Source organism: Pieris napi, chromosome Z, assembly GCF_905475465.1.
Source record: "Pieris napi chromosome Z, ilPieNapi1.2, whole genome shotgun sequence".
Lineage (NCBI taxonomy): Eukaryota > Metazoa > Arthropoda > Insecta > Lepidoptera > Pieridae > Pieris > Pieris napi.
This window is the reverse complement of record NC_062259.1, coordinates 5,744,907-5,772,756: the sequence shown is the minus strand read 5'-3', so window position 1 is coordinate 5,772,756 and position 27,850 is coordinate 5,744,907. Positions and strand designations below refer to the sequence as shown.

Below are 27,850 nucleotides of genomic sequence, written 5' to 3'. Positions count from 1 at the left end.
GTCTCAACTGCGAACTGTCAAAACTGCGTGACGTAACGGCCAGGAAGGCGCACACGGCAATCGCCGTCCGTTCAGTGCGTTCGTGTAGTAGACTGCGCATTATAATGCAATCATTGCTTTCGTCCGCGCTTCAGTAAACTGTAGTCACGTTTATACATATTGTAGTGAAGCTGTGAGTAGCCGTGTGGGCCTAGCCGGTGGCAGAGCGCGCTCCTCCCAGTATCGATCGCATCCCGTCCCGTATGACTGTTTGAATGTTTATAAACAGCCGGTCGCATCTACTTCAACTCCCTATTTTTTGATATGTTCGTTTGACTGAGGACGGTCCCGACGGTGGATCCAGACTGATATCTACACCAGCAAGCTGATAGAATTGAATCCAGTGCACGTACGTATGCACTTAATGTTTAAATCTGTTTTATTTCACTTACGCAGCTATCGTTACGGCAGAGGCACGTTAACGTAGGTGCGACGTTTTCTATAAATAAAATAAATGTCATACGTAAAATTTGTGTGAGTAAATTTATTATTTGTTTATAATCGCGTCATTTAGGAGCTTGTATTTGTGTGCCGAATATATCCTGTAACTGCACCAGATTACGTGCATCAGATGCTGTTACGTAGGCGGTGTTGCACCGACCCCGGCGAAGCCTGCGACAAGTCGTAATTGCGCAATTGCTTTCAACGATTTTTAATACTTTTGTGTGGCTTTTATTAGTTCAGGATCTCGTTAAACTATTAATTACATATAAACACAATTTATTTCATTAGTTTTTGCTTTTCTTGTGTATCTAATGGATTCGATCAATACTACTCATATAATTTTTTTAGAAAAAAATTTAAAATGTTCTGCTTAACTAATAATATAAAAGGGACACCTGTTGGTTTTGATTTATTGTCAATAGCGCAGCTGCCCATAAGCATCCGCAAACCTCTACACATTAGGGAAATCGCGAGTGTTTTGTTTGTAATAAAATGACATCACGCCAATAACATTCATGATACAAATAGAGTCAAAGTCTATTATTATGAATATGAAACATTTTAAATTGGAAAGTTACCATTTAATGATTTTGTTTTTTTTTCTAATCTCTGTTTTCGGAAAATTCAAATAAATATGAAATCTTATAATTTAGTTATCACTATCAAGGCTAAGTGGTGGATCTTATCCGTGATAAATCTTTCATAGTACCATATCTATTTTCATATTTATTTTTATAACTAACTTATCAATACTATTAGTATGGGATGACTGTCATAAGACGCTTTTTAATTCACCTAGCGCGGGCAAGCTATTTGTTACCAAAGTTTTAGCACTACGGTCAGCCTTCTATTTGCTTGTTATCGAATATTTAAATGAATTAAAAAAGCTATTATTGTAAAATAACAATAGATTCTAATCTTGTTTTTTTCAAATTCCCGTAAGTATTTGATAATGATCGCGTATATATCGTGTAGTGTTGTTTCGTCACATTGATCAAATAAAATAACACAAAAATGAAATAACATAATAATGAATTTACTATATTATATTTATATAATACTTAATACCAATTCAATAGAAAAAAATAACCAAACAAATAATACATTTATTTCCTATAATTCAATGCCTGGAAAAGATCACCCGAAAGCGATACTAATTGCTCTCCTTTTTATTTAATTATTTTAATTGTAGTTTATCTCTGTATACTTGCAACGAAATGTTAATAAATGAATAAAAAATAATATTTTATTTTCAATTTGCTAGTTAGATGAGGTAATGGCGAGGTGACTGTTGGTCCAGACAGGACGTTTCTTACGTTTCGATACTAGGCTGGATAAACGTAATCTTCCTGTTACAAGATCTGCGTCCCTACTCTGTAACTTCCAATAACAATCCAGACTTTTCGTATGCAATTTCAATAGTAACATACCGATGATGCAAACGGGTACGCGGTAGAATGCTTGCGAGTGCGTTGCCGGCCTTTTAATAATTGTAAAAACTTCTTTACAAATACATTTATGGTTATGGTATTATTGCACCGATCAACTTTTAATTTTTGCTTATCAGCGAGATTTTCAAATAGGAAAATTTAAGAAATCTTCAGTATGCAAATGGATCGAAATAGGCCAATTAAAAATTGTATAATAATTGTTTATAAGTTCTTATTTCTTATTATATTAAGATGTTCACATGTATTGTTACCGCACTCTCCATTTCCCACGGGCGTATTCATTATAAGTATTTTCTTCACGGTTATGTATAAGTTAAAATAGTTCGCTTATTTACTAAACTCGGTAAAGATATATTTAACTTTGTTCCATATTCAAATATCCTCAACCCCTCTCTTTCACTAGTAGATTTATATTTTCTTTTATTTCTACAGACTATACAGTATACATATTATAAAACGCACTTAGTTACTAGATATTTGATTAACTAGATATTTGATTAATTAAATTAATTTCGTGTATTTTTTAATTAAGGCACATTCATATAATTAATTATAATGTTAAGTATAATGTATTTATATAATTATAATGTAGAACACTAAATATAACGATATTCAGCCATCTCTATAATATACAGGACGCATAAATTTAAAAACATATTTCTTGCCGTCGCGTCGTCCAAATGTTGTGATTTACACTGAAGCTACAATTGTGCTACAATTTAAATTGCGTGAATAATCACTCGGATGAAAGTACAGCTCGAGAAGGCCTTCTATTTGGAGTAACAAACTTTTCAATTGTCACGCTACAGCGTTTATTTTTATAAGCATTCGGAGTTCAAGGTTACAACTGGAAGATCAAGAGTCGGTACTGTTTTATAAGAAATCCAAATATTTTATGTAATCTGTATTATTTAATATTTCGTAATAAGATAGCACCGTGGTTCAAGGGTTTAATTCAGAAACGAGACTTAGCACGAACAGTGACTGATGCTTGTCAAATTAATGTCATACGTTTTTGACATAAAGGCACGTAGCGCTCGATGTCTCGATCATACAAGTACATTGATCGAGTCTACCATAACCCTGTCTTACTTCCCAGCGTAATGCCGGGAACTTTAGTAAGGAAATAATAACGGTATGTTGAAGAAGAGCGTTACATAAAATATATTTATAAAAACCCAATAAATGAAGCAAAATAAATGGATGAAGTTTAGGTTTATAGTTTATAAAAGGTATTTGACAATTTACATCTAGAATAAAAGATTAAATGACAGTATTAGTTAATTAAACATAAATGTCAGTTCCTTATTCCTATTTAAATTCTAATATTACTGAGATGCGATTCACAAAGTAGATTTTATATTTAATATAATTAAGATATGACCTCATCACGAAACTATAATTGCTAATTAACATTTAGCCTTATTTTTATGCGCTTATATATATGACTAGCAATATTTTTAATTTACAATCAAAATACAGTTTTTGTTTCGCTACATCGACTAGCAGAACAAAGAATATTGTTACTTATATAAAACTATAACAGGTATACATTAACTAATATATATATGTAATTCTATTGTCGGGCTTACTCAAAGAAGTTTCCAGTTTCATAATGAGAATATTAATTTTGATACGCTGATTTAGTTCAGAAGAAATAAGCGAGAACAATATACGTTTCAGTTTTCATTGTATGGAAATATCTTTCTTAAATAAGAATCAAATTTGTTATTAATATGTATCAGCGTTGTTAACGATAAGAGAAACAATGCATTGTCATTACGAGTTTATATTATATTGTACCAATCCTAGGCCGATATTTTTTTTTTTTTTTTTTTATATTATGGCAACAGCTTCAACTTTATGCCAGGCCGATATTTTAATTGGTATCTCACAATCTACATGTGAGAAGTGTCAAAAATGTCAAAATTTAATTAGAAAAAATGGTTTGACAGCTCCTGAAAGTAGATTAACCAAAGAAACCTAGTACCTAGATAACGTACAGAAATTTTTACACGGAATCACAGTATCGTGGTCGTATTTGAATGGGATTAAATATAGGTAGTTTACGTATACTATTAGGAATATAGTAAACAATACTACATAAACATTAGACCGTGCTGTTTTATGGAGTCGAGTATGCGTACGTATTGTGAATTTATAACGAGAAGTTCTTAAAAGTTTTAAGCCTCATTACGTAAAGCTGCTTTCTGCTTTAAAATGGATTACAAACTTTGATAAGACTTTTCGATCAAAATAAAATTTCTTTATAAATACGCGTTACCTATATAAATTATATTTAGCTTTCATTACTGTATATACAGTAAACATTTTAAATCTATTCTATTTTTTTATTCACGTGCTTGCGTTACACAAATATTGAATTTCTTTTATAGTTTCGAACTAGGCCTGGCCTTAGGTAGGATTTTATCGGAACCTTATCTTTCCTAAGTAAAACCTACACTAATTTCGCGTAGGTAGTGTTACAGCTATATATTATTTTTGATTGGATGACTCGATTGACCTCTGAATTTGGCATAAAAATAATATTCAGAAATTTGCACACGAATTTTATAATTTGTTGCTCGACAAATCAGAATGATAATAGAAGCTTAATTTGGATGTCGTGAACTCTACCGGTACCATAACGAGTTTCTATATTGGGTTTAGAATAATTTATACGTAGAATGCTTATATTTAGAATCAGCAGAATTTTCCAAATTCCGTCTGCAAAAACCAACCCAGGAATTTAGGCACCTCTCGAATTCTTCGCGATCATAACGGATTAAAATTATCCGGAGCTGGAAATATTAGTAGTGGGCTGATCAATTTTAAAGAAAGAGTTGTTATGTTCCTATCTCATACCTAATCCGCTGTTTTGCTAGTACTTATTTTTTGCTTAACAATAAGTTAAAGTTTTTGTAACATTTATGTTTACTAAAATTGTCATAAATTTAAGATAAGATAGCTTGTAACATATACCGTAGATATAGTATTAGGTATGATGAGGTAAGCTTCAATAAATAAATTCAGTCGGATGTCCATACTTTATTTTGTTACATTAATCGTCTACAAGCCGAGTCCAAATTTGGAATGAAAAACAATATTATTCTGAGCTTATGTAGTGCAAAAAATACATATATAAAATATCCCTGAATTCACGTCACATAACAATGTTTTTATGGTACCCCACCCTCGCATTAGCCGATCATTGTGAGAAAGTATTAATAGTTTTTGTTCAGAGTGCATTGCGTTATGTCCTTGTCAATGATGTCATTGGGGCGAACTCAGCAAACAATGTATATTGTACATGTCCGGCAATAGACATGCTCGTCATCTGGGTGCGTCCATACATTTATACTACAATGATATTGTTGGACTAACATAATAAAAACGTAAACACAAAATGCGTCTGATGAACAAAAAACAAAATTTATACACATTCTTCTCTCACGACTTATTTAGGCAAGTTCACAATCAACTTTATTTGCTTTACTTACCTCCTTCAGTTAACACTTCGAATTCACGATCTATTATTTTTTCTTTTATCGTAAAATCAATTATGTACATAACAATAAAATCCATTAGTGCACACCGGGATTCGAACACACGACTCGACGTGTTGCACGGGTTTGAACACTTGAATGCTATCCATAGATCGTTCAAGAAAGTAATAAAATAGCCACAAATCTACCTAATCTTTTACCAATAAATTTTAACAATGGTATATAAACGGAAACTAATTCGATATTTAATAATAAAGATATAATTAACCACGAAGTATAAAATAAAAATGTTAAACAACATAATATGAGTACCATAAAATCTCGGTTTTAATAAATTCGCACGTTTTCAAGTGAACTTTTCAGTAAGTCACTGGGTCGCCAGTTACGAAGTTTTGCCTATCTTATGCATAATATATTAGGGAGTAGTAGGTATTTAGATTCGTTTCGCAATACAATAGAATGTCTCGTAAACACTATTGTTTTTAGAAAATTATATTAAGAAACGTTACAGTTTTGCGAATACAATACGAATGTAATGTGTTTTTATCATCTTAAATACAATTAAATTACATAAAGTAATAAACAAATGTGTAAACGGATATTAAAGAAATACAAACAAGTTATCCCTCCGGAAACAATGTAAAATGAAGCAAAGTCTTTATCCGTCATAATATTGATGTTATTTGCTTTTGTTCCGCTTCTGTTTGTCGATTTTCACACAATACTAGCGCGATACTAGCGCTGCTATAAGCAAAATAAAGGTGGTCATTTTTATAGTAAGCATATTTATGTTTTGGCTATGATGCGAATTATTAGGGCATAAATGGGTTAAATAATAATAATACTGTCTTGGGTTACGCGATTATAAAATATGTATTTATATCATTTAAAGAAGTTTCAAATAATATTAGGCTTGTCGTAAATAAAGAGATTCAGAAACGAGACTTGATTCGGAGCGCGAACTACGACTCCCGTTTGTCAAAAACCAATACATAGACCGGGAGGATACACTCGTAATTAATCCGACGAGTTCGACTAACGCCCACGTGAATGGGACCCCGCCGTTATGACCATCATTTTTCTTTTTTTCATTGCGTAATAAGACCCCTGAAGAACCGCCATACTGGAACCCAATATTTTGTGTCATTATCTCTCTATGGTCTATGGTCTAACACATTTCATGTATGTACTGGAGTCTGGCTCAACGCTGTCTCGTTTCTGAATATTATAGTCTGTAGGTATGCTATAGGAACAACACTGTTTGATTGTCTTTAGGGTTTGTTTTTAATTGCAATTTAAATACAAAAGCAATGTTAACAATTTATTCATTATTTAAAAATTAATTGTTCTCAAATTATGTATTTTAATTATGTATGATGCGACCTACCTGCACTTTTGTTAAAAATATTATACATATGTGGAAACAAATATGTTTATTTAATATATGTAGTTTAGTTTCAAATAATTTCAAAACACGATGTACATAACTAACTTACTCTAAATTTTCTCGCTATATGAATGTAATTCTTTGAGATATAAAATATCTTTGAACCGAATTATACGGACATCGGGAAATTTGTGTTATTTTAAAAATGTATAAACAGTTGATTTTTCGAAAAGTCATGTTTGAATATTAAAATTTTCTAAAGTGCTTTGAGGAAGTAAAGTAGTTTGGAGCTTTTAAACGAATTTGGTTACGCAATTGCTGACCCTTTTAACCGGCACAGACTAATAATGGGTCATGGACACAGAAACGTCCGTACAGGGTGACCGAGTAGGACCGCAAAGCTACCAATTATTGAGCAGGACAAATGCAAAGAAACAGGTAATAAAAGTTCTAGAATATTGGTCTGGTTGTTTCATGTAAAATTGAATACCAGACCAGAATATAACAGAAAAATAGTTTTTATGGATTACAATGAGGTTAGTTTATTAGAATATCGATTATCTTGAAATAAAATGAATCATTTAAAAATCAAGTCTAACATAAATACCTAAAGACAAGAATTATAATTGTTTATAAAAGAAAGATAAAAATAAATAAAGAATTTGATCTGCGTACTTCGTGTTTTTTTTTTGTTCTCAATATCCTTATTATTAAATTAATGATTAAATTATGAAATATATATAAACAATTTATTGATGCTTGATTAATCTGTAAACAGATACATAAGTCGGCTACTTCTCCTTTATGCTTAGATTTTTAGGATAAAACACCTTTATTTAAAATAATTATTTTAATGGTGTAGGGAATGTGAGAAAATCCTGATTTACTTCTCAAATTCATACGTCACACGTTATGACACAGGCATAGCTACGATAGCGTGACATTTTTTCGTATTTAAGGCATTCGTTTAAAGATTTACTCGACTCGACGCGTATCTAGTAATAAAAAAAATCACCCAAATGTGAATAAGTAGACGGCCTGACAACTATACGTAATATATAATACTGCAGAACTAAACATATTGAGTTAAGGACATACCTACTTGCCTACGCTCTTTTGCTTGATACTTAGTAGCTATTAATAATACAACTAATTACACAGTTGAAGTATTTCATTAGGTTCACAACAGGTGCCTGATCTTTCCGCGAAGAAATGCTATTATATTGTCATTCCCACACTGCACTACTTGACTACTTTCAAATCCAATAGAATACGTCTTACAAAGACATATTAATCACGATTTACCTATAAATTATTTTATTGTCATGATTGTGTTAGGTCGCGTTTAGTTATTTTTTTTAAGGAAACACCATATTAATTTGGTCAGTAAAGTCTGACTATATAAAGTATAATATTTATTATAGTGCATTTTACAATAATTGATATGTTACAACTATATCACTGATCATTGATTGATAATAGTGGTTCCAGGCAAACTATCACGCATATTATACCTACTTAAAGTGACCTAACGATACAATTGAATATACTGTAAGATAAATTGCAGTTCAGACTAAATTTTGCTGGAAATCACCGGAAAGAATGTTGGATACAATGCTCCTGAAAAATCTAAGGAAGCCGTTAAAGAGGTTGGCAATGACCAGTAGACGATACACTGAAGGTCGTAACATTAAAATCGATACTAATAACTCCTGCAGCTTAGTTCTATCTCATAAAGATTTGAAAGGGCCGTTATTATCTAATACCTAAACGTACTATTAACCTAAATATTTCGTAACATTCATTTACTTTAAATGTTACAGGACAAAATATTCAAAATTAAATGAAGATCTTTCTTGTATATTAACCAAACATTTTGAGTTCTATATTTATACTTACCTAGTTCGAGGATCGAGAACTTGGATGTGGTCTCGCTTTACAATATCAACATTGTGACATGACAGCTTTTTTAGTGGATCTGTGCAGATTGTAGAATCTGTATGTATATTATATAGATAAAAACCATTCAAACCGACACTTAACTACACTATAAACATACAAACTTGTGAATTAAAAAAAACTGTGCGACTTCTCGCTGACGCGAATTCTAGCGTAGTGTCTTACAGGTTTTAACATCGTTTTTTTTTATTCAAGTACCAATAATAATTCGTTTACTATTATTGACTGTATGAAAATATTGTTTTTTTGCAGGATGCATCTACGATCGATTGATTTATTGATACGAGTTCGCGGAAGAACACTATTTTAAAGCTTAATCGGGAATCATCACTGTAGACTTCTAACTATACAAGGTAATAAATTACTTGCACTCAGCGGTTATATCGAGCTAGGATTTAATCCAAAAAACAGACAGTCTAGTTAATAGAAAGGTTGAAAGTTTTAAATTTCTAAGATGTGATTAAAAATGTATGATCACAATGAACTTGTAACTTTATTTCTACTACATGGTGCCCCCCAATCGTATTCCTACAAAGTACTTTTTTCATTCACGGGTAAAAGAGGCTTGTATTCTAAAACTTTGTCATTATAAACAAAAGTAACTGTCAAACCTCTGTCGTGTGTAATTTACTGCATCAAAAAAAGGTTTTATACTTTTATTTCGGTTGCTGCCAAAACTTGACACTTCCTTCACCTGTCAGAAATAATTTAATGTAAAGCTAAACGAAGTTTCTAAATGGGCTTCTGAAAGTACCTAATTCTCGTGCCTTATTAGATAGACGACAATATTATGTAATAACTAACCTTGAAGTACAGTGGAGCGTATAATAGATGGGTAATTACTGGTATGCACCAGGGAGTAATCTCTTGAATTCAGTGGCAATTGAACTTAAATACTCACACAGCATATTAATTAACAGAAGACTTTGTAATCAATGGCAGAATTTAATTATTTTAAGTGTACCGCGTATTTTCAATAGATATTCCAATTAAAATTATGTCCTGGTTCTTTAACACCACTTGCGCTATCAAAAACGTAAAAAGTCTATCAAATTTGGGTTTCGTCCTTAGATGACGTCATTTGGGTTAGGGCGTGACCATGTCAGAGAATTATTTTAAAAAAATTATGCTATCCAAAGGCTTGCTGTGAAATTACTAGTACTTTTGGTTTTTAAGTGAGATGAGATGACGTAAAGTTATATAATAAATGTTAACTAAAAATTAAAACTAATCACGTGTACAGTCAATATATTAAGAGTAATTGGGTCACAGATCAATGTATAGGAAGGTACGTGGGCGGCGTCTGTAATCATTATAAGACATTAATTAGAGCAATGAAGCTATATAATCGTATTTTTATAATAAAGCCTCGCCCAAAGCAATAAGATACATCAATCAGTAGGTAAGTACGATAACAGGGAAGTAGGATTAAACCAATTAAAAAAGATTAAACTTAAGAAATTTCTTTTTATCGCTTTGTTTTTTTGCAATCTACGACCCACGTTCCTTGTTGTATAATTAATAATAATCATTTATCACCATAAACGGATTAAGTACATTAAAAAAAATGTGTCCCAGGCACCTAATGTAGTTTGAGCTGTATTGTGTTGTGATGTTCAGCTAATGTCCATTAAACTTGTGCCACTCTACGGAGGTTACGTAATAAAACCTCTTTATCGATATATATTTAAAATTATCTCACTCTTCACTTAGTACGGTACAATCTATTCACGAAATATAGTTTACTAAATTTAGTCCGTATTGTTTGGTACGATTAAATAAAATTGAGATATTAAACGCGTGACGAGACGGCAACATATTTCCATATTTACATGAACTTAACATTCTAATGCCACGAACTTGTGAACCCTGACCTTAGCCAGTGTTATCAAGTTCAGAGATACAGATAGGACTTGCAAAAATTCTATAAGCGATAAATAAATTGACTATCTTTCAGGTCCGAAACCACCTCCAACTGACCATAATAAAGTGCAAGTTATGGACGATATGGGAGAATATTTTGTCAATAGAGAGACATAGATTTGTAGGGCCTAAGTATGTTGTCATATATGGTGCCTGTGGATGAGAAACCTCCGCCAGTGCCTGGTAAGGGCCGAATGGCGTTGGAGTTGGCTGGGAGTCCCGGAAGCCCAGAGTCTACAGCAAAAAAGCGAACAAACATTTCGAAGGAATCGTCTTCGAGCTCGTTCACGAGTGACCTCACAGTTTCCTCGTCTACTCCGTCGGGAGTACTGGACAAACCGAAACATAAACTACTCAATAATGGCAGTAAACACACATCCTTAAAGAGGTAAGTTGTGCCTATGTTATTTAAAGAACATATTGATGACTCTATTATAGCAATTAGTAGGAGCAGTGTGTGCCTTTAGCGTGCGACAATCATCCCTGAGTTCCGTTCCTTGCAGTGCACCAACGGAGTTTCTAAATGCGTATTTAACACTCGCTCGTAAGGCGAAATAGGTCTTAGACCCACAGTCATCGTGTCAGGCACAGAAAAACGATCACCTTGCATATTGAAAAAAAATCATCACTTTTATTTAAAAAGTAAAATTTTGTTCAAAAACAAAGAGTGGAATAATACAAAAATTGTGGATTTATCTTATATATTTTTGTAAAATTGATTTAAGAGCAAAAGAATTGATCCAAATTATTTAAATTTATTTGTTACATTTTACGAATGATATTTATACCTACAGGTTACCCCAGGTAATTCTTGTCGTCCCATGTGTCGGGTAACCGTACTGGGATCTTAGTAAGCCAGGATGTATAAATTTCTAATTGACAATCCGGTCTGTAAAAATAATATATTGTTTAGAAACAATAAAATGCCTAATACGCAGTATTCAATAATTAGCTTGTTAGAGATACCTATACGCTTGAACAAGAAAAAAAGGTAGAACATCGTTCAAAGCACAACCTAAGCGATTAAGGACAGACGAAAACATATTGTCGTACTTTAAAAATCTCGAGATCAACAAGCAACAATTGGAAACACAAGAAAAAGATATTCAAACTTTTTACGACAACTTAGTATTAAATAATAAGGAATAAATAATAATAATAATAATAGGCATTCATTTATTAGATAATAAGTGAATGCCTTTATAATAATGGCAATAATACTAAACTAAAGAATGTAAATTTAAATCAGAGCGATATTTGATCATGCAAAAAAGTGATTACAAACTTGGCAGCCAGCCAGCCGATAACACCAGTTGATGTGATTGGTACCGGTTTTAATGACTTTGTAGTTTCAGCTTTGGTTACCGCACGTGGTAAAGCATCAGAAACCTCCTGGCGAATGGCTTCCGACTCCTGTAATGTTTGTCTGAAAATACAAATATGATGCATGTACGAATCTATATTGTGTTTCATTACAAACAAAGGAATTGTTTTGATTGCCGTTTCGTTTGTAATGAGATAATTAGAATTTTACAGCTATGAATAAAATATCTCAACAGCCTTGAGCTGAACGATAGATACTGTTAAAAGTGACATATAGTATTGTATACTCGTATTATTAATTAATAATAATATATTTCACGTTATAAAGGTTAAATTGTGTATCGACAAAAATAATTACGTTTCGTTACACAAAATAAACAAAGTAATAATGAGCGTTAGTTCTACATTATATTTTATTTTAGCGACTCCACGCACACACATGCAATTTTCACGGCACCACCACATATTTAAGAAATAATTTTTACTCTTTTATTAGAACCAAGGCCATGCTAATTGTGGAGACATATAAATTTAAAAGCAAGCCTATTCTATCATTTGAACGGCCTACTTCTAAATAGTAATACATCCAGTTATTTAAAATAACCACACATTTTTAATGGGAAATAGACCATTGCTTTGCCAAGTTCATGGTCAAATGAACCGTTAATAATAATTGCATTTGCATTCGTTACACGCTAAATGCCAAATGCCCGTGAAAATGTTTTTCCTTTCGTGTACCTATTTTACGGCATGTTTGCTATAAACCTGCACAGAACAATAAGACTTTTTTAATAACTAGTAATGTAATTTTCTCGGATAATGGTTTTACAATGAAAGATTGTTAGTTAGGCTACCTATAAATTCAGCCTTAATATTGAGCTAACGTATTTAAATACAACAGACCAGAACTATATCATATCTTGAGAATGAAATAAACACTTTCTTCGGCGGACGCCTACTTTAATTTCTCCTTGTTAAGGGTATTAAAACAGGCACTTGGTGACTGTGGTAGTAGATTTAATAAAAAAAAAATTAATGTTAATTCTTTTGCAGATTCAACGTCAAACAATTTACATTTAAACGCTTACGAAAACTTATGGTTTTTTGGTTTGTTTGGGTTTGTTAAAATTCGGCTTTCCAATCATGGCATTTACTCTTATTTTACATTGATTTAAATGCTCTCTAATCAAAAAATGAAAGTCGAAGTCGAAGTTTTCTAAGGTCACGGTTAACCTACATTTTAAGTATTGATGATAAATCAATAGAGCGTTATAGATTACATGCACTGCCCCAGCATTGTGTGACGTCAATGAACTACATGGTCTTGCATTATTAATTAAACGGCAGACAGCAGAGATGGACATTTTGAATAACCTACTTCATAAAATCCATTTAAACTTAACAATAAAACACTAATATTAGGACAAGTTGTCTGAATATACTGCCTACGTGAGTACATCAAAATTATATAACTAATCAAAGTTTATTTATTAATATCAGAAGTAAAATTATTATTAAATGCATTCGATATAAATTCACGTATTTCCTGTCTAGATTTGAATCGTCGAAAATGTTACTTACTTGCGTTCATCTAGCAACCAACTCCACTGATCAAACCACTGCTTACGACATATATCCACCTTTTTCCATTGAGCTCGCATTTGAAATGCTTCTGTATTTGGATCATATTTTATGACACCGCCCTCTTTCGCCATTGCTTTAATAAAGTTATGACAAAATTATTATACAATTTACAAGGCATTATCAAAATCATAATAATGTGTGTATTTTGAATAGGTTATCAATCATCTAAAGATATTTAAATATTCAACAAAAATATACCTTAAAATTGTCTCAATCACAAAAATAATCTTAAAAAACGACAATAGCTCTGATTTGCCAATTGTTCAAAGACTGACACCGAAAATGAAGTGTGCCAAGCTCAACAAAGAGTTGTGAATAGCGATCTTTAACGAATCGATTACAATAAGAACTCGAGCATGCTTTAAAAGCTACAAGTTAGGCTAGAAAGTCTATTCAACCTAATCGCAGTTCAGTTTTAGAAAAGTAGGTGTCTAACTGTCTGCTTAGATATCAATGGTTGTGATTAAATGGTTTTTGTAACAATTACTTCCCTGGTACGGTACTCAGTTATTACAGTTCATATTTCATTTGTATGAACTTTTACAGAGGATTTCGTACAGTATGAAAACTGAACAGAGGATTACTAACCAATAAAGTAAAAACACGGTATCAAAAAAGGAAAGTTAATGCAAATACTAATAAATGATTGCAGTTGTCACAAATGACAAAATGTTTTTCTTTTTACTTAAATATTTATCATATCGATAGAAATATTTCGTAAAATAATTGGTAATTTTCTTTTCATAGTTCATAAGTTTTTCTATATTAATAATCTTTAAATATTTCACAAGGAAAATTGATTGTTACGCCTTGAGCACTCTAAAGATTTTAATTAAGTTGGTACGGCTCTACTATCTTTTAATAAATTCTACGCAACTAAAAAATCAATCGAGAAAAATACCACAACCGTAAGAGAAAATCAACGATATTTTATCCTCAGGAGTTCGGAAATATTTTTACGCTGTATTTGTACTGAGATAATCGAATTAAACAATCAAAACTGTTACAGCCAGTATATTGCTTGCTTCTTTTTATAGTATAAAGCCAAAACCTAACTAACCCCGCTCTTAACTAAAGAGCTCTTTCGTTCGTTTCTTTCAAATTATGTTGACGCTGTGATAAAGAGAGAGACTCTAGTTGCACGCTGACACATGATATATTTCATTATGAATATTTGCGTTTACAAGATAGACATACTTGGATCTAATGCGTCAATTTCTTCACAGGGTTTCCTTCGGCAGTTCAAAAGGATCGATGGTTGAGACTCTCATCTATGAAAGCCCTCTGCAAGAGGAACCAGAGAACTCCCCACCACCAAATCTACAAGAGACCACGTTCCTATACACGCCCGTTGAAGACGAGTACGTTCACTTATTTTAATGATGGAGTATGTTTTATTCATTTGTTTGTCGCAAGCGCGATTGCATACACAAAAATATCGAAAGAAGGTATTTCAATTTCCTTTTAAATATATTACAATGTTGTTGTACCAACAACTCTTACATCTAGAAAGTCAACAATCAGTAAACAGACGAGGAAATATTTTTAAAGTAATTTATTGTAAATAATCTTAGTTCTCCTGTTCACTATAACAGTACTGTGACCGAAGTAAAATGCCACCGCTTCCATAGCTAACGTGACGAATTTGTATTATCAAGCTACATTAGGCTATAAAACTAGCGGATTTCAAGAAACAAGTATTTCACAGAGTTATTTTTAAACTCACGTGATTACATTTCGGCAGCTATCAAGATCAAGTTCATGGCTATTACTAAGCATTATGTTACGCTCAGAACCATTCTTTAATTAACATGTATTTTACGAAATATTGTTTCATAGCTAATTATTTGTCTTTTTACACCATCTTTCGAAACGGTATACATAATAATATGTACTTAATACATTAACAGAAATGACTATAGGTACAAAGTGTGAAAATGATCACAAGTAAAAGTATTTCTTATTACAAATTTTATAAGATACATATATTCATTGATATACTATATGCAAGGAAATATTACGAAATTATTTATAATTTTCGGATTGGATCTAATTTCGAAATAACAAAATTGATAATAGGCAAACGGGGAACAACTTAACACGAGTAATAATTATGCCAAATGCCAATCAATATGTCAAAGTCAGGTATAGACCGATGCGAATGACAGCGACGGTCACGATCCGCGATCAACTTCGTAGCGTTCAGCGTTCGGCGTTCCGTAATCCGTACTTTTTGCTTCATTCGACACGGCCCCGCGCGCGACCGACCGCTTCTAGCATCCGAGAGTTCGAGATCGATGTTATGAACAAAGTGCCGACGCGCCAAACTATTCCAGCTCTATAAGTCCGAAACTCGTAGTGCATTTCCTTCGATGTTATCATTTTTATGGCTTCTTGAATAAGTAAATTGGAAAAGTGTTACATGTTTGAAATTAAGTGATTGCCGGCCGTAAATCGTGATCGTGATTATTGGTATGTACTTTTCGTGAACTGTTCACGTCATTTCTATGCTGCGCAATGGGTTTTCAATAATAAGGCTTTTAAGTTTGGGCAAGGTAGAAAAAAATAAGCTCTTAAGTAAAAAATTCATGCACACTATGAACCGGCTGCTTAACGTAGCCATAAAGAGTTTTAATTTTCATGTTAAGAACTCGAACATGACGTCATGAAAACTGAATTTTAAGCACATAACTACCTGCAGCTCTAGATAAATGTTAAAATTACAAGGTCAATAACTAAGACTTTCCATGTAAATGTACTGTTTATTGGCAAATGTTTTAAAACTCTATTTATAAAATAATTATCGTCGTAACCCTAAATTGAGGACCCGCCCTGCGCGTTAGGTTGGCTGCAAGGCCGCGCGGAGAAACGTCATTTCCATTTTTATTCCAAATCTGAATTCACATTTTGTCCTCAAGTCTTGTTTTATTGATGTAAGTTGTTAATATAGGAAATTTTGCTCAGTATATTAGGTACTCAAGTTCTTTGTTTATGTTTCTAGCAACAGTTCATAAAATTTACTTGTTTCTGCTAAATATTTTTAATTAAAAATTAATTGCAATTGTTTTGTTCCTGTGTTAACTTTTAAGTATAAAGTCCAAAATATTTATGTATTTAATTCCCTTAATATTACATTATTATAATTTTGTTGTAGTTATGTACATATTTTGTACCCCATGGCTTAGCTCGCATCTAACCTTTAGAGGCTTTAATTCCTAGCAAAACAATAATTATTTCAGGAGGGAACTTGTAAAAATGTTCCTCTGCTCCATGCCCCTAAGGAAGTATGGCAGATTGAATATCAAGGCCTAAGTCTGTGCGTAATAAAAAATATCTAAAATATATAATACTATGGATTCTATATTTAGAAAATTTACACAAGGAACATTAAGAAACAAACAAAAAGTGGTGAAATTAATTTCTTTTGCTCTTGACATGTGTCTAATTTCTATCTAGACTGAAATTGGCTTTTATTTATGTCCAATTTGGTATTTCACAAACAGCAAAATTGCTTGTCAAAAGTACATTAGGCTAAATGATGTTTTATATTGAAGTTAATAAACATGTGGGTGGCAAAGCGGTCATCAGCTAATAAAAGAACTGGGGCTGTCATTGAATTACCTTCAATTTTAATATTGTGTTTAGTAACTCTGGCTGTTGCTAATGTGCTATGATTGCTCAGCGATTGTTATGTAACTGTTGAATATGAATACTTGACTTTGACTACTGTCAGACAATCTATGAATAAAATAGGCTAATGTTACTTCCGCAATTATAAAGTCTAGCAGTTTGTTTATTAGTCATTTTGGCAAATTTCTTATAGTAGCAAACCTTCACTATTTATTTTTGAATTGTTAATATAGTCCTATAGGATATGCTTGTTTTAATGCAAATTGTGATGTACAATTATTAAACTAAAATGAATTAATAAATATTTTAGATAGTAGTTTATATATGGATTTAACAAGAATACTTAAATGATTACCAGTTGCTTAGTTAATAATTAGTATTTTACAAACTCTAATTTCTTATTAGACATTTTTAGTGTAATATTGAGAGTTGTATATAGCACTTTTATCAATATTACTATTTTAAATAGTAGTGTGTTAAACTTAAATAGTAATTTTTAGTCTATGTAAAGTTTGTGATTCATTGAATCAGGGAAAAATGTTATGTAACTTATATAGAGGTCAGACTTGATGGCATTCAACTGTTTTAAGTGCCTTTGTAACAGAGCTTATACTTGTATTTTAGATATACATACATAATTTGTAATGCCCATACATTCATTACAAGTTTCATATATTTTAAATATTTAATTTTGTATAATGCGCTTGCTGCTAAGCGATACCTGAAAGTTATGTGATGCGATTTTTTTATAAAAGTTTGAGGAAATATCTCAAGTAATTCCATTTTTCAGTTCGGAGCGTTCGAAGGTTCGTGTGTCTTTCTATCAAGGAGCGAGGCCACAGTGTCTTTCTCCACCACCGGCGCAGGAGTCGCACGTACTCTACGCGACTTTACTTTCGGCCGCAGCCAACGCAGACATGGCAGAACACGTTATGTACAATAGGCAGATAAGGTAATACACACATTTAGTACTTGAGATTAATCGATTTCTAATCACCCAGGCGATAAATTTCGTTATTGATTAAATATTTGTGGTAACTTATTACAACTTTATAATTCCGAAGTTTAATACGATGCTAGTACAGGTAAATTAGCTTGGAGAAATTTTTGCGTTTGTAGTAGTGTATGGTCAGCAAATAAAAAAAAAAACAACATTTTATTTTTAGTTTTTATTTTTTTAAAGGTAATATACGTTTGTGGCTGGAGCACACCAAATGCGTACACGTCTACGCATACGCACTACGTACTAATACGGACGTGAAAATGTGTATCCACTGCATTGTAATCTATGGAACTGTATGAGGCAGATAAGCCAGTTCCAAATATTACAAGCAGTGAATGCCGGTTTTCACTTCAGTGAAGACGTGTATGAATTAGGTGTTCTCCGGCCATAAATGTTTTATTCTAATAATTCATCAACCCCAGGCATATCACAATCATCCCCATCCTCGCTTTCATCAGATGAATTATTTAAATTAATTATGATTCGTTCTGATATTGTGTCTAAAGCTGCGTCTCTACCCTGATATTTGTTTTCCTCCTCAATAGCATGCAGACAAACTTTTCTCCATTCCTCTACAGTTATGGCGTTCATTTTTTCTTCAGCTAATGACATTATAACCTTCATATTCATTGCGACATTCTTTTTTGCGACATATGTTTTCACTATCCCCCATATATTTTCTATAGGATTAAACTCCGGATGGTATGGTGGTAAACGCAGCACAGTATGACCGTGCTGTCGTAATATTTCGTCTATCTTGTACTCTACAAATCTCGCCTTGTTTTGCAGAATCAGTTCATATAATTGAGGCTTAAGCAACGTGGATGAATGCTCAATGTTTCGCAATGTCAGCCAGTCAATCATTTGCTGTTTTCTAGAATTACTATTCGGTGCAGGATTTTGTATTGAGTTATGATATGGTGCGTTGTCAACAACAACAACACTATTTGGTTGTAAGTTGGGTATTAATTGAGTTTGAATCCACCTTGAATAGTTGTCATAGTTCATATTGTCGTGGTAATCTCCACTTTTTTGGTTGGCTTTAAACATAAGCAATGCATTTGGTATAAAGCCATCCATACCACCGGCATGAACAATGATTAAGCGGTTGCCTTTCGATATATGTTGCTTCAAACCTGAAGTGCTTCCATCTGACCAAGATTTCGAGAGGGTATGTGATGTATGTATATATGTTTCGTCGGTGTAAACAATTGGTCGGCGTTGTTCACGATATTCAGCAATTTTCATCAAATAATTAATTCGCAAGTATCTAATTTCGTGTTTTTCCATAAGAAGTTTCCGGTTATCTTCTGTTTGCTTCCAATTAAAACCTAATGACATGACGTGTTTTCGTAACGTGCTGACACAACCTTTATAATCGATATCTTCTTTTAATTTTGCGTGCAAAGTTTTCAAAGTGGGAATTTCTTTATTTGTGATGTGGAAGTCATGAATTGTTCTTCTGATAACTTGCTGATCAAAGTTATCGATTACTATTGTAGGTTTACGATTCGGTTTCTTTTTAGGAGATTTAAATGTTACTTCCTGATCTGAAGGTCGACATTTGCTTTCTGATACTACCTTTCTGACGGATGCTATTGAAATTCCCGTTGATTTAGCGGGAGTTATTGAGTGGGAGTCATAATACTGCTCGGGTTTTTATTACACTCATTTTCGAAATATTTGTACAAACAGTACAAAACTTCTTTAGTTTGAGAAGTCAAAGGCTTGCCTCGACCATGTTTTAACACTGGAGCCATTTTTAATTAACAATATAAAGTTGCAACACTTACACACAAATTAAACACTTCAACAAATATTATAACAATAATAACAAACAATAACAACAATCAACAAATACAAAATTTAACAATTAACGTAATAATTATAATTTTTGAATGAAATGTGTGCTTTATGTTCTAACAGTACCAAGCGACTGACGCCGGACTGCACGTGGCACCTGCGGACAGCGTAAACTGGTTTATTCTGGTTTTGTGCGTGTTTCCACTTTCCACTATCAAGTGACGATTTTTTGCTTTAGATTGAAATATCTCGGAAACGGTGCGTCCTAGGCCAAAAATAAATTTTGACCCCCCCGTAGACCCCCCGGAGTTTTAAAAACCTAGATGAAAGGAAAAAAAAATATATATCGGTCTCTCCTCTTTGAAGTTTCACTTCTATCGTGTGTGAATCGCGCACACACCTTTTTTTTATAAAGTCAAAACCTTTTTTTTTAAATAAAAACTTGTTTTTATTGATAACAAAAATCAGAGTGTTGCTAGGGATAAGTATAATATTAAATAGTAATGTTAGGATATCGAAACATTTTTGTATAGGCCAGAACGATATAGTGGAAACGCGCTCTAAGATCTGAGTAATATACACACCACTACATATGCAAAAATTTCTCGAGACTAATTTCACTGTATTAAGCATTTAATGAGTTACTTGATTTAAATTGCTATTAATATTGTATATTTAGTTAAAAACTAAATGAATTATCTAAAAGTCTTAGTTGTATACTTATCCCTTATTAAGATCAAGTTCTATACGGTAGTTGTTTTTTGCTTTGTTATTTCGTTATATAAAATCAAAAGGTTTTAGGGTTTAAACTTTAAATTATTGCAATGATTGTTCCTTTTATTGCGCGAGGAACTTTTGTATATAATATTACAAGTTCGTGTAGATTTCTTTAAGTATGAAATTTAAAAAACAGTCTGAAGGTTTAATACAAATAAAATAACTAAAAAACATTGTACTTGAAAAATATAGGGTCCCCGTCAAAACGTTATAATCTTTTCTCGTAGATCACCTCAAAGCTTGAATTACTACTGTTATTAATATGCATATTATGTATTTTGTAACCAACATTGTGGTTTTGATAATGGAAAAGATAAATGAGGATGGAAGAGTTTTCCGCAATCGTCCCGAAAGCATCCCTGATGGATAAATCATAATTCTTTATATATTTAAAATATATGTGAAATCGAGTTTCAAACGGAGACAAGTTTAATACAACATTCAAATTTGCCTTGCAAATTGTCCTTTTCCATGTTTAAGACTAACGCAGTCTCCTGTTGAATAAACAAGCCTAATTGTTTTAGATTTAGTCTGATGAGGTATAATAAATTACATGAAACAGTTTGTTGGCAGCAGGAATTTTTTATTCAATGTCTGTCCTTTGTTAAAGCCAGTGATGACGGCATCACTTATTTTTGTTCTGGTTACAAATGCAATCATTTTATCGTATTCCCACCCAAATGCATTGATACTTTGTATTATCTATCGTTTTTCATACAATTGGTATTGATCGGTAGATCACAATTGTGTCTAATTTTAGCTTTTATAAAGCCCTACATTGACTGTGCAATATTTATTATTCACGTTTCTAGAATAACTAGCACAGAGTTAAATATACTAAACGACAATTGAGTGATATCAATTTTAATAATTTGAAAACGTTTTACAATAAGTTAACGACGCACACAAGTATTGACTCTTTACAGTACATAAAAGTATTTTTAAATACTTAGGTATTTAGCAGAACATTTAATTCAACTTGAGCGATTATTATAATTTTTTAATGTGTATTCGTTAGGTATACTAGGACATTGCTTGTCCGGGCGACGTTACTACCGGGTAGTTGTAAAGTGTATTCTGGTCCGCACCGACTAATAAGCCTGATTTTCCTTATATGATATATATATAATATCTCGCCATTTGTAAAGATAAGTTTAGTAGTAATTGCCACCATTTTTAAATTTCATGCCACATAACCAATATAAATTGTTTTAATTAAAAGGTCGAGACATCATCTGTTTGACCGTTTACGATTGAATCATAATATGTTCATGGACATCTAGAAAATTATATTTGGGTTCATATAACCGTTCCGTCTGTTTACGTAACGTTCGTGGGATTCATTTAATAGATACTTATCTTAACACGAATGTTATGTTTCTCGAAATATGTAAGGAAAGATTTAATCTTAGGACGTAAAGCTCTTTCGCGATTTCTTAAAATCGTGCTAAAACAGTTAAGTTTAATGATTTCTCGAGAGCTATTCAAATTGTAACTGGAGTAAGCATTTATTAACTAACGTTATGACAATACGCTATGCTACAGATAGTCGTATAGTTTTCGGATACGACACGAGCCAATTTTAATGTTTGAGCTTTTTAAAAGGTAAAAATATAGCGGAACACTAAAATGACTCATCAATGTAGCACCTTCACTGTTTTGTAAACATATTGGTGTGAATATGTGTGCTAAGATCACTTAATACTTATTTAATGGTCAAGGTCTACTAGTTAAAATCAAGTAGGAGTAAACAATGTCAATTTTATTTTTATTTTTTGTATAAATATTAATCATTTCTGACGTAAGGACCTATTTTAAGGTATAATGTATATAATTTATGACTATATTGACTGCATAACTATTTCAGCACGGAGAGTGGGTGGGATAACCCCTTCAGGCCCGACGGAGACTTGAGCCGGGAGGCAGATGAAATTGTCTCTCTGATCAAGGGCGGTAAACCTATAACTCCAACGCCAAACACTGGTGTCCCGCTGCTTTCTTCTGACGAAGACGAGGAAGTAATAAGCTCTGAAAAGGTAATCGCAATGGTATGTATTGTGTAAAAAGTTAAATAAAAGTATTTGTTTAAAGTTTTTATACAAATACTTTTATTTTTACCACAAAGAAGCGTAATGCATTGTGTTAAAGCGTTTAAGTGTTAATGATATATAGCTTCTAATGTAAATGATATCTATGACGCAATTATTACAATAGTATTTTTATATTGAGTTACTTCATTATTTTTGGTAATCAAAGCACGTTACTAAAGAAATTAAATATACAAAACTGGGAACATGGAAAAAAAATTTACCCACCTATTCGGGTGACGTAATATTTTTATTTTTTTATTATGGCTCTGGCACGGTTTGTGCATTAGCCAGCGTCAAGTATAAGATTTTTATAATTCGTGCTTTTTGCCTTAGAAATTCGACCATGTCCTCCATGTACGGTATAGGCACTCGCCCGGTACCGCACAACCCTTCCAAAGGCCGAGAACAAATTTGAATTAAATTAAAAATTGCCCTCGAACCGGGAATCAAACCCGGTACCCCTCACCTAGCCACTTAATAAGACCGCTAGGCTATGAGGCCCCCTGACGTAATATTAAATATAATTTTTCTAGTTGACTGCACATATGTGTAGTACCTCAATCTTTAAATGTAGTCTACCAAAACCGCCTTTTGACCACTGTAGGTTTTGAGTTTCCCAAAATCGTAATATGTACATAAGGCGTTGATGAATCAGCCAGAACATATTATGTATATAAATTAGACCATTTGACAGAAAGTTTTTTTACCATCATAGATACAGAGTTGCTATTGTGTCCCTAATTTCTCAATACAAAATGGTTCACTATTAATTCTAGCAATCGTTTGTCAATTGCGGTTATTGGCTTAATAGGCCAAATATGAATTAGGCAAAAATAATTTACCAATTAGCAAATGACTATGGGATGTAATTGACTAGTTGGAACAATTTCTTAGATATAACAAATTCAGCGGCGGATGTCCCATTATGGAAGGTAGCTTTCTATTTGGGACTTCTCTATTTATGGTAGTGTGAAGGGCTCTTGCTTAGAATACTTAATAGTAACACATTGACATCGACGACTTAACGTATCCGTTATAATTCCGAATTCAATCTGATTTAAAAGCAGTCATACATTTTTGCTACTTCTCAGTTACCATATATTATATTACATCTACAGGATTATAATGCTAGTCTAAATAAAAACAATTAACCCCGCGACTTCGTTTCGTGTTACCTTTTTAGTACCTACTTACCTACAGAGTTCAGAGTAAATAAAGAAAAAATGCACGAATTGGTCCGATAGCCGTCGAGTTTTTAGCTTCGAAACAAATGCGATTCAATTTTATTTTTAAAGATGTTTCGAGTGTATGGAATGTATAGAAAGGGTACTCACTAACATTAAGAAATATCAATGAAACGTATTACTATGCGCCTCATTCGTAATGCTGTATTTAACTACTACCTTAGGTTTGAGGAATTATTTATTTACACCTGTGTGTATTTTAAAACAATATGGCAGTTATGCCAAAGACACTTCATAAATATTAAAAACTAATTAAATACTAAAAACTTTTTAACTATAACACAATACAAAGCACACCGTATTCAATAAAGATTACTAAATCTTGGCGCATATCGGGGCCTAGTTAGTTCAAACATCAAGACTTAGCAAACGATATACACATTTCTGCATTTTCATGTAAATTTTACAATAAACTCGAATTTATGATCTCCGCCGTTCAATCTGCTCATTATGTTAATCCAAAATGTCAAGAGCAATAAATTATATGAGTCATTCACATGTTTCTAGGCCAGCCTACCGACATCACCGGAAACGAAACTATCGAGTCCTCTCCAACAAAGCACTCCAAAAGTAGACTTGATTGGTACCAAAAACGGTACAGCCGTTACTGAGATTCGATCCGGCCAAGTGGAAGTCAAACGTGCTCCACCGCACGAGCCCATGCAACCCGAACACGTGACGATTAAGCCCAAGAGTAAAAAGTATAAATGCTGTGTCATCCAATAAGCTTTCACCGATAAACAATGGTAAATTATCCTAATTTAACTTTGCTCTTATATTTATTTTTACGTATTTTGCATGTTATTGTACCAATTTATATCTAAAAATCTATTGGAATTAGCTTGTTTAGATTAGGATAGTAAAACCATTCACCGGTTACACTCCGCTTATGTCTACCGTTAATCCTCTGGTGTTTACTCGGTGCTCATTTCTCCTGTCTTCGTAAAACCTTTGTTCGTTGCCCTTTTTATGTTTTCTTTGTACTCAGGTCGTCAAAACACATTTTCCATAATTTTTTATTCTGTATTTTTGTATTCTGCTACTATATAGGACTTTTTAGCGTACAAAGTAATTATTATAACTAGTTCAACATGATTTTTGCCTGAGATGCCTGCTATCCCAAGTTTCTAGAATATGTTAAGAGCTCTGCTTCATTCAGATTTGGTGGTAAGCATATGTTTATAGGAAAATGTTTTTGGTGCATTTTAATATAAAATACCAGACATGTAAAATTTTTTGTTTGAGTTGTGATTATCATTTTGTAATTTAGATTATGGCTGTCTATTTATTACTAAATTATCGAAAATATTTTAGGAATAAAACTAATATTTGTACCTCTAATCTATATTAACGTTTGTGAAAGAATCTCAATAAAACTATATTTTACAGTAAAATAAAGTGTTTAAAGGATGTCAGGGTTTAACCTGGGCACAGATGGCTAAATTTAAGATGTCAAAACCTAATAATAACCAAAATAAAAGTTTCAATACAAATGCAAAATTTATAAAAATTATGATTAACCTAAAACAATAGGCCAAATAATTTTATCCACCAATGCCCAGTTCAAAAAACCATTATTAATCTACATTTAAAAAAACTCTTCTATCATTTGGTATATTGTGAGACGTTTATCGTGATTTCAACATATTATTTTTAAACTGTTAATAAGTTCTGTGTTAAATAATGTTTACATAATTTAAATGTATATTTTTATATGTTTATTAAAATAAAGTATTAACAGTAAAATAGTATGATTACATAGTATTGGGATGATATCAGTGACTGTACTAGAATAATTAAATTTACCGTCATTCAGCTATTCCCTGCCACCGCTATAAGGATTGTAAAGTTAGGGATGGGATTGTGATGTGGTCTACACAGAAAGGCACAGGTGATGAAAGACTGTTTAAGCATATGAGGGGTTTATAGCGCGTGGAATATGCTTATGATATATGTAACGCTATAGTCATAGACATCACAACATTTAGACCCGTTTATGTAATTCACGCTTGCGTCCAGTAGTACTATTATTCATCTTGATGTATAGACTAGTATTTATTTTATTAAAGCGGCAAAGTTACGGTATTGTTATGAACATCCACAGATAACAAGAAGTTAAGTCCACTTTTTATACTTTTTTATTTAATTTTAGGGTATTAAAATGTCACCATGTGTTTTATTATGCAATTAAGTATGGTACTAATTAAAAGTACTACAGAAAAATTAGTTGCATAAATAGCATCATATTACTCTTTCAAAGAGGATTCACATGCCTTGACCTTTAATCTAACGAAGTTTATCCTTGTATCAAAAAATTTAAGATAATACCGAAGCTTTGCTGCCAGTACTGCGACTTTTAATATATATTTTTCAATTAAATCGAATAATTCAATAGTGCTATAGTAGTATTTCTTGACATCTAGAGGGCGTGATACGAAGATGTTTGCAAGTTTTGAGATTAGTTTCCCTCGAACGGAATAGATCCCTTAAGTAGATAGGTAAATAGAAAGCTAAATTAAGATAATTATTCAGGTTATTTGTTATTGATGGTTATTTAAAAATAAATTATTTTTATTTTATCAATAGGTTTTGTTTTTAGATATAAGCGGCATTAAACAGTTTAAGATTTTTTCGGTACTGATTAGATCATTTTAACAGCCATTTGATGAGTAATTGTGATGTGTGTATTTAGTTTGTGAGCATTGATTCAGTAATGATTGTTCGCAGTGTCGCTTGATAACAAGCACCGAGGCGATTACACTTTTCGCTAATAATTCAATGGTACTAGCTTAGCATTAAAAATCAACCTGTTCAAGCTCTGGTCATTGTAACATCGCTGTTAGATATAAGATAATATTTACCAATATTGGCTTCATATCGTTAAGCTTATCGCTATACAATAAAGAACCTAACTTTAAATCTCACGGCTTTTAAATGATTCGCCCATTATAAAAATAATTCATTCTTGACTTTTCTTTCGTAAGTTTCATGTAGGTGCATTCTTTCTTGCACAAATTTATTATAATAAAATTGGGCTATCTTTTAAATCGGATATTTTTTTGTAAGGTTTTCCGACTGTCTGATAAGGACCTCTCTGAATCAATGGCTGGAGTACAAGACAAGAGTTTTGTTGTTAACTTGAACCCAATATGTTCCTTAATAAAGTTTTTTATTTGCATGTAAAATACTGTCATTAAGGTTCTATATTTTTTTAATAATTTGCTTCCAGTAGGTCTCTTTGGATGTTAAGTGTCTCATTTTAGTGATAAGAATATTATTGTTTCCAATATTTAACAATAGCCATAGCAATGTATGAAATATATTTCTATAAAATATTATTTCTATTGTCTATCGATAAATATGTACAAATTGGTTTTAATTTTTATTTATATTAAATCTTTAAAGTCGTTTTCTTGTTTTATTGCAATGAAACCAATTTTTTATTTTAAAATTTATTCCAAATTTTTTAATTATATAAATGTACTGAATAGTTACAATCTACACATGCAATGAAAATAAAACACCAGCGCACCGAAGTAATTTTTAAAGATAACTAAACTCTTAACTTTTTAGATTAATGTGTATTATATTATTTGAAGTTAAAACACCTCAGCTATTTTCCTACAA

The 27,850-nt window shown here is 32.2% G+C and overlaps 2 protein-coding genes across 6 annotated transcripts; one reads left to right on the top strand and one right to left on the bottom strand.

Annotated features, from left to right (window-relative positions):
- The first annotated feature begins 37 nt into the window (after positions 1-37).
- On the top strand, positions 38-27,632 carry LOC125062864. 3 transcript variants are annotated; one of them, XM_047669079.1, is made up of 7 exons: positions 38-388; positions 9,039-9,139; positions 10,744-11,097; positions 14,903-15,037; positions 18,097-18,258; positions 22,757-22,937; positions 24,731-27,632. In XM_047669079.1, exons 3-7 carry the CDS (start codon positions 10,844-10,846, stop codon positions 24,947-24,949), a joined length of 951 nt encoding a protein of 316 aa, XP_047525035.1. In that variant the 5' UTR covers positions 38-388; positions 9,039-9,139; positions 10,744-10,843; the 3' UTR covers positions 24,950-27,632. The 3 variants fall into 3 exon arrangements, with proteins under 3 accessions (XP_047525035.1, XP_047525036.1, XP_047525037.1); XM_047669081.1 differs by having other exon boundaries at positions 39-388; positions 22,757-22,925; XM_047669080.1 differs by lacking the exon at positions 9,039-9,139.
- On the bottom strand, positions 11,394-14,986 carry LOC125062865. 3 transcript variants are annotated; one of them, XM_047669083.1, is made up of 4 exons: positions 14,874-14,986; positions 13,614-13,749; positions 11,995-12,135; positions 11,394-11,598 (listed from the first exon to the last, which is right to left on the bottom strand). In XM_047669083.1, exons 2-4 carry the CDS (start codon positions 13,745-13,747, stop codon positions 11,505-11,507), a joined length of 369 nt encoding a protein of 122 aa, XP_047525039.1. In that variant the 5' UTR covers positions 13,748-13,749; positions 14,874-14,986; the 3' UTR covers positions 11,394-11,504. The 3 variants fall into 3 exon arrangements, with proteins under 3 accessions (XP_047525039.1, XP_047525041.1, XP_047525038.1); XM_047669085.1 differs by lacking the exon at positions 14,874-14,986 and adding an exon at positions 14,265-14,821; XM_047669082.1 differs by lacking the exon at positions 14,874-14,986 and adding an exon at positions 13,875-14,249.
- Positions 27,633-27,850: the final 218 nt, after the last annotated feature.

Bases quoted from the DNA above. Each gene is read 5' to 3' on its own strand.
- LOC125062864 (XM_047669080.1), top strand. From the start codon at position 10,844: ATGTTGTCATATATGGTGCCTGTGGATGAGAAACCTCCGCCAGTGCCT. The intron at 11,098-14,902 runs GTAAGTTGTGCC...ATTTCTTCACAG, and splicing joins AAACACACATCCTTAAAGAG to GGTTTCCTTCGGCAGTTCAA. The intron at 18,259-22,756 runs GTAATACACACA...TAACTATTTCAG, and splicing joins ATGTACAATAGGCAGATAAG to CACGGAGAGTGGGTGGGATA.
- LOC125062865 (XM_047669083.1), bottom strand. From the start codon at position 13,747: ATGGCGAAAGAGGGCGGTGTCATAAAATATGATCCAAATACAGAAGCA. The intron at 12,136-13,613 runs GTAAGTAACATT...TTGTATTTTCAG, and splicing joins TGGTTGCTAGATGAACGCAA to ACAAACATTACAGGAGTCGG. The intron at 11,599-11,994 runs GTTTGTAATCAC...TTATTTTTACAG, and splicing joins ATCGGCTGGCTGGCTGCCAA to ACCGGATTGTCAATTAGAAA.